We start from the raw sequence: 8,059 nt of genomic DNA, 5'->3' as shown, positions 1-8,059 counted from the left end.
TCGAAGGAAATGAACTGTGCAAAAAATTTCAAGCAAACATGATCCAACTGTGCACACAAAAGGGAGGTTGCATAAGAAATTCATTGTGTCTCTACCCAAATTTTCCCTCGACTTGCCACAGATCAGCATGTACTTCACCTCTTTGGCACCAATTAAAATCATCAACAGATGAGCTTTTCGGCAGAGGAGGGCTGACGTGCCCTCTCACAGATGGTCAGCATCACATGTTGCGGTAATGGCCGCACCCGCCATGAGGGCAGCATATAAAAACAGTGGGACCCAGAGCATTTCAGCTCCAATTGCTCTATGTTTAGAATTGCCTCTCTTTCGAGATGGATTTCCTTCATAGGAATGGAGTGCTCGCTATTCAGCATTTGCAGAACGACTATCGAGCTTACTACAATTTTCTAAATTTTATGTCCAATGTTGGCGATCCCCGGAATATCTTTTCTATTTATTTTCCACTTTGGTTTCAACTTAATCAGACAGTTGGAACCAAGATGATATGGGTAGCAGTCATTGGGGATTGGTTCAATCTTATTTTTAAATGGTAAGCCTTCTGTTTGTTTTTTGTTTTTTTTTGTAAAGTTTATTCTTAAATTGGTAGCTTTGGCTTAATTATCACATTTCAGATGTGTATAGTTTTACTTGGAAAATCTTTCAAACGTGTCAGTTAACTTGAAACACCTATTCATAAATAGAATTTACAGAAAGCATAGAAATATATACTTTATTTGACTTATAAGTAAATTCCAAACCCTGTAACACATATGCTGTGATTAAAGAAGAAGATAGTTAAATGAACAGCACCGTAATGAACGGATTGATAATTCCAGGGACCACTTGGATATTCCCAGTCTAAGAATCCAAAGCATCCACAGAAGTTTCCCTCCAAGGAAAAAGTCCCTGTTTTTCTTGGAAACTAGGATGCCAAAAACTCCAAATGACTGTGACATCCCCTATAATAAGAGACAGACCAGAACCCAAACTCTCTTAATCATGAGGTTTCCCTGTCAGCCCTCTGCTTGAGTCATTTTTATAGGAGAGATAGCTAGTCTTCAGTTAAGCAATAGTTGTGTGTTTAAATATGTGTGCATATTTATATTTCTTTAAATACAGGATATTGTTTGGTCATCGGCCTTACTGGTGGGTCCAAGAAACTCAGATTTACCCAAATCACTCAAGTCCATGCCTTGAACAGTTCCCCACTACATGTGAAACAGGTCCAGGTAAGCAATTATAGCAGCTTCAAGTTACTAAAGATATTCCAACAGAGAGTCATTATGTATGGTTATTACCTAATTACTATATGATACTATATAGGGTATTAAAGAAAATATCATGGGTGAGGATACTAAAAGTTCATAAGCATAAAAATTGCTAATGAAAAGGAAAGAAGTTTTATGAATAATCACTTTGTTATTCGTAAAAAGGTAAATTGGGAGACTACTTTCCAAATGATTTTATATTTTTCATTTATTTCTTGGAAGAATGGAATGATTTGGTTCTAAAACAAACAAAAAACAATTAGCTAGAAGAAATTCCCAAAGAACTGTATTAAAATCCTAGAAATGTTGATTTATCTGTTGCCGAGCAACTTGCAAAGTTATTATGGATCTTCTGAGAATCTCATGAATGAGGTAAGGACTTCCTGGTTTTACTATTACCAGTATAGATTATTTCTAATTTTAGCATTTTTTCTTTCAAACTTCTTTTTTGGTCTTGTGTATATAGCATATAAGTAGACTTCTTGGGCCACTTCCTTTTATAAGTAAGATTCTATATGAATGTAAAATCTTTGTTAATGAAAGTTGAGTTTAAGATTATGAAAAGGTTTATATATATATATATATATATATAAAGGAAAATTACATGTTATGTAATGTGTGATACTGTACCTTACCACAATTTGTCACATAGCAAAAAATTCTTGCCATTTGACATCCTGAAACTAACACTGAGTATAGTGAATGTGTAAGTTCCTAATGAGTTCTCCAAATATATTTCTTTCTTGCTCCCATAAAAATATACATCCATTTGTCATAATATTTATCACACTGTACTATAATTAATTCTTTACATATATATGACTCCCCCAATAACCTGTCCCATCATGACAGGGATGATGTGTATTTTATCTTTGTGAAACCAATGTGGAATGGATGGATGGATGGATGGATGGATGGATGGATGGATGGATGGATGGATGGATAACCTTTGAGACAATTGAAATGTTACTTTGGTTTATCCCAGCATTTCCCAGCAATGTTCTACCTCGTAAGACATTTTCTGAAGAAAAAAAAAAGAGAGAGAGAGATTGTATTCTACATTCACTCCCTGTAGATTTACAACTCATGTAAGCATATAAAAGGCTCTGAAAAATCCTGTATAAGATATAGCTTTGAAAGAACTATAGCTATAAGAAATAGATTGCTTAATGTAGTGTTTTTAAAAAACAGACTGGTGTTTAATCTGAATAAATCTCCAGTTGGTAAAATCTCATGGTGAGTATCAAAGTAAATGAATTTTTAAAAAATCAAGCTGGGGCGCCTGGGTGGCTCAGTTGGTTAAGCGACTGCCTTCAGCTCAGGTCATGATCCTGGAGTCCCAGGATCGAGTCCCACATTGAGCTTCCTGCTCAGCAGGGAGTCTGCTTCTCCCTCTGACCCTCCCCCGTCTCATGTGTTCTCTCTCATTCTCTCTCTCTCAAAAAAATAAATAAAAATAAATAAATAAATAAAATAAAAAATCAAGCTGCATGGGAAAGACATTCTGGAAGTAGGAAGGCTGCCTGGCTTCTGTCAGGATTGATGCCCTTTACAGCTTCCCTCATCCATTTAATGACAAAGACACCTGTTGCAGTGACCAGCCACAAGGTAGGCCCAGAGCTAGCCACTGGTACATGGCAGTCTTTTGTAAGTCACCTGTAAAGCCGAACATAGTAATGATACCCTTCAGATATTTGACTTCTCAGCCCAAGGAAAATAAACTGACGATCCAATGCCAGTACTTTAATTTTCTCATCAATTGAAAACAATTAGGCATGAAAGACATGGAGGGCTGTGACAGCTTTTGGTGTAACAGCCTAGGTTCTTTTTTTTTTTTTTTTTTTTTTTTTAATTTGAGAGAGAGCAAGCACATGAGAGGGGGGGAGGGTCAGAGGGAGAAGCAGGCTCCCCGCCGAGCAGGGAGCCCGATGCGGGACTCGATCCCGGGACTCCAGGATCATGACCTGAGCCGAAGGCAGTCGCTTAACCGACTGAGCCACCCAGGCGCCCCAGCCTAGGCTCTTAATTAGCCTCGAACATTTTGATTTCTGGCATTTGATGAACTTGAAAACATCTGAAAAAATTTTCCTTGAAATAGTGTTGCGAGGCTCCATTTGACTCGATTTCTTTTATTTCTACCCATTTCTAAAGATTACATGTAGCCTGTGGTTTTTTTCCGAGTTATGTGTAGCTTTCATGGCTAATATTCTGCTGTCTATTTCTGATACCGATACTCTATTAACCACCTTTCACATGGATCGGCACTTTGTTGTTGCAGGAAGTCCATCTGGCCATGCAATGGGCTCATCGTGTGTCTGGTACGTCATGGTAACAGCCGCCCTGAGCCGCACGGTCAGTCGGATGGATAAGTCGTTGACAACTTACCTGCACAGGTCAGCTTTGCTCCAGTTTCTGTAGCACTGGAATGTGAATACAGAAAGTCTTGAATACAGAAAGCCCTTTAAAAATTTACTTTGGTGTATTTTTAGTTGTTGAAATGTGTTTATTCTAGTCGATCGTAGCCAAAATAGCAAAATGAATAGAAGGTTAATATTTTGCTTTAAGATAATGTCCTCATTAGCTCCGAGCTATTGCCACATTATAAGGCTGGAAATGTTTAGTTGATTAATGACTTGCTGGAAGTGCCTTTAGGTTTCCATAATACAATAATCACTTTGATAGCTCATAAATAAGTCATCTAAAATTATATAAGGACGTATTTTTGCATGCATATTCCCTTACTTTAAGATTAACGAGAAGTTTGGGAATTATCACTCCCCTTGAATGTATCAGTTTAGAAAAATTATGTTTCCTTCTTTGAATAGCCAATGTTTTTGACATCAATAACATATATTCTAGCTTTAAAGACTAGCAACCTTTTTAATTAAGTACATTCTAAAGGCAAACTTAAATTTGATTGTTAGTAGACTTAATGTTAGTAGAATCATAGTGTTTAGAATGACCTGGAACTTTAATATAAGATTATTCATAATTCTTATAAGAATTGGGATGTTTCTTTCTCTTTTCTCCTGAAATACTTACCTATCATTAAAACAATTTTGAGCACCACTTTAATCATACATTATTAGGCTACTGAGATAAGATTTGTCAGTTAATTGCTTAAAAAATACTATAACGTATGCCATTTTTAAAGTTCTTCTAAAATAAGAAAAAAAAATTCCAAGATCCAACACATATTGCACTTTTTAGAGTAGTATTGGGCAATATAAGAAACCAGCCACCAAAGAAATTTGGGTATTTTCAAAGTTTATTCTAATGAGACTGCAACTTGTGCACCTTAATGTGTTCATTATCCAACCCCAAACAACAAGTCAAAAGTTATAATTTAAAGAAATTAACATTTTCTATCCATGGACACATTTTTGAAAGAGAATCTAAATAATCCTCACCTTTTCTCTGTAGTTAATTTCTTCCTCAAATTTCCAGACTTTGAGAAACATTTGTTTCTTTTAAAAAATAAATACTATAATTCCCTTTAGATTTTTATAACTGCAACATTTCCTTTGTCCATCCATATTTATTGAGTGCCTATTCCTTATCTTAATATTACCAAATCCCTGTTTATTCTTCTTCCATATGGATAACTTCTGTTTACTTCCTCTTGGAAAGTCTCATTCTTTCTATTTCTTAGTTTTTCAGTAACAGTTTGGTCCGATTATCAGGAACAAACATTCAGCAGCAGAACCCCAAGGATTCCTATAACTGAATATTGCTAATTCTTTATGAAAATGATGAGCTTGGACTTTAGTATTTTTGTAAGCTTTTTGCAAATTCCTGCTTCCAATCTAAAGTATATAATGTCTAAGTCAATTCCCTTGTCTCTTATTTTCCATTTGTCAAAAAACAAAGAATCAGGAGTCTTGAGCATCTGTAAAATTAAACCCAGTGAAAATTTGTCCTTGATGAAATGCTTGTGTGACTTTCATCAGAGTGGTAGCCGCCTCTCCAGTGAGTTTTCTTCAGACAAAAACATGTTGGCACAGAAAAGAAGCAGCACATACAACAGAGAGTAAAAGGGTATATGATCCATTCTAGGTCATTCTGGATATGAGCAATTCCCCCAAATTTGAATTGCCCATATTCCATTAAAATAATTATCAGGATGTCAAATTGGCTCCCTTTTATAGCACTTATTAAAATCTCAGGATATTGCAGTGGTTAAGCTTAATGCATTGCTAAATGGAAAAACCTCTGTTGAAGCTTTTCAGATCCTATGGAGCACATGAAAACATTGTGAAAAAGAAAACGACTCTCGAATCATAGTTATGTCACAGTTAGATGGATTCCTCTGAGGAAGATCATCTGGTGTCACCCCCTTAATTTTAAGAGTGATACAATTTCTTTGCTTTTTACGTTTATATCTATTCTTCCATCGTAGACTGACCTGGTCATTTCTTTGGAGTCTTTTTTGGTTGATTCAAATCAGTGTCTGCATCTCCAGAGTATTCATAGCAACGCATTTTCCTCATCAAGTTATTCTTGGAGTATTTGGTGGTAAATATGATCACTTACCTTGAGTTGTGTCTTTGGAAAGCTTTAGTGTCATTTGTTTTATGTCATTGGATTCTCCCTGGTAGTCAGTACCCCAGTCTCAGGTAACTCTGTCAAGCCACTGATACCAGATGCTGCCCTGGAAGCATAAGCAGTTCAACACAGCTCTCAAATCCTCCATGTACACGATGGCATGGTCTCATTCGATGGCATAAATACATAACCTGTCAGTGAGTGGGGCTTCTCTGAAGGGTGGTTAGCGCCACATCCAACACCCAAGGAAGGTATCAGCCCAGACAGAGGGCTGGTGTCTTGGTTTGGGGCACTTCATAATGGCCCTCCAGGCTGCATGCCAAGCCACTCTCTTCGATACACCTGAAGTGATTATTACATGACCATGGACTTCATTGAGCAGCTGCTTTGTATCCCTGAAGCAGCATTCACCGTGCTTGAGTTTCCGCCCTTTAGCCCCACATACCTTTCAAAAGCTCTCTAGTTAATTGGCTGTGGCAATTGGAATATTAATTGCGAGCACCTAGATCAGGGCTCTGCCTATAGAGTGTTTGCCACCCAGTGCCACGGACTTCTGAATGATTCACTTGTGCAGGGATGGTGGAAAAAGCATGGGGCAAGTATTTTAGCTACTGCCTAGGGAAAGGGCTTTGGAAAATGAATAGGACCTAGATGTCTAAAGCCTTTTATCATGAACACGATGGTAAATTCTTTAATACAGAGAGGAATGATTCCTGAGGGGCTCAAGGGCACATGGTCATCTGCAGTGTCTTTATCTAATCCCCAGGCATGCTTGTGGCGGAAGCCTTTGAACACACTCCAGGCATCCAAACAGCCAGTCTGAGCACATATCTGAAGACCAACCTCTTCCTCTTTCTGTTTGCGCTCGGCTTTTACCTGCTTCTCAGACTGTTTGACATTGACCTGCTGTGGTCTCTGCCCATAGCCAAGAAATGGTGTGCCAACCCTGACTGGATCCACATTGACACCACGCCTTTTGCCGGACTCGTGAGGAATCTTGGGGTGCTCTTTGGCTTGGGCTTTGCAATCAACTCAGAGATGTTCCTTAGGAGCTGCCGAGGGGAAAATGGCTACAAGCTGAGCTTCCGGCTGCTCTGTACCGTGGCCTCGTTGATCACACTGCAGCTCTACCATTTCATCAAGATCCCCACTCATGCAGAGCATTTATTTTACGTCCTGTCTTTCTGTAAAAGTGCATCCATCCCACTGACTGTGGTTGCTCTGATTCCCTACTGTATTCATGTGTTAATGAAACCAAGAGAAAAGAAGATTAATTAGAGATGTGCAGGGGCTTAGTGCTCCGTGGTCCCAGCTCCTCCTCCATTCTCCAGCAGAACCACAGAGCAGGGGCAGACAGGAGGCTTCCAAGCAGAGGTTACAAAACGGCGGCCACAGGCCCCATCCTAACCTATGCTTAGTTTTGCCTTCACCGTGGTCTCCCCACCGCCCCCATTTTAAATTAGTTACCAACATTTGAAAACCAGAATATTTGACATAAAAATCTGGATTTCTGTATTTTCTTGACAAATCTGACAATATGGCACCTCGGGGCCTGCATTCCTACCTGGAAACAATCTAACATTGCTGACTGATTGTCCCCAGTAAGGAGCAGCGTTCTCCATTTTCTCACAGTCCCAAGGGGAGCCTCAGTATCAGTTACCTTCATCATAGGAAGGTCAGGCCGCTTATGGCTCATGTGGGCATTTTAGTGGGAGCCCCAGTCAAACCCGATCCTCTCAGTTTTCAGATAAGGAGAGGGAGTTTCATTCAGCTGTGAAAACACTCGCTGTTGTCACACCATTGTCAGAACAGGAATTAGAACCCAAGTTTTCTCACGGGTATTTTCATTACACTGTTTTGTTTCTTCATTTTTAAGAAGTAAAAATCTGTTAAGAGTGAATGCTTCTGTGATGATTGCCATGTAAATCAGCTGTTTTTCCAGAAATGTCATTAAAATCCCACATCCTGTTGGACTTGCACCGTGCAGGGTGTTGATGGGGCCGGCAATGGCTCTGGATATGGCTACATATACAGGGGAAACAGGTCGGGTTACTGTCTGGACTTGAACCTCTGCCTAACTCCTGGTCTCTGTTTTACAGTAGTGCTTTCTAATATTTCAATAAATGCTGCTGAAGATGTCCTGCTTAGAACATTATTTACCAGTCTTTCAAAGCCTAGGAAATCAAGTGCTTTCCTCAAGGTCATTCTCCAACCCAAGAAAACCATTAGTTGAGTTAATCTCTGTA

General features: G+C 38.8%; 1 protein-coding gene across 1 annotated transcript; it reads left to right on the top strand.

Moving 5' to 3' along the window:
- Positions 1–332: 332 nt before the first annotated feature.
- Positions 333–7,236, top strand: G6PC2 (glucose-6-phosphatase catalytic subunit 2). Its single transcript, XM_035006641.1, has 5 exons — positions 333–550; positions 1,120–1,229; positions 3,547–3,661; positions 5,668–5,783; positions 6,580–7,236. The coding sequence occupies exons 1-5, from the start codon at positions 333–335 to the stop codon at positions 7,089–7,091; spliced, it is 1,071 nt and encodes a 356-aa protein (XP_034862532.1). The 3' UTR covers positions 7,092–7,236.
- The last annotated feature ends 823 nt before the right edge of the window (positions 7,237–8,059 follow it).

Source organism: Mirounga leonina, unplaced genomic scaffold (assembly GCF_011800145.1).
Source record: "Mirounga leonina isolate KUSES-001 unplaced genomic scaffold, KU_Mleo_1.0 Mir_151, whole genome shotgun sequence".
Lineage (NCBI taxonomy): Eukaryota > Metazoa > Chordata > Mammalia > Carnivora > Phocidae > Mirounga > Mirounga leonina.
Note: the sequence above shows the minus strand (reverse complement) of the source record. Positions and strands in the feature narration are given on the sequence as shown.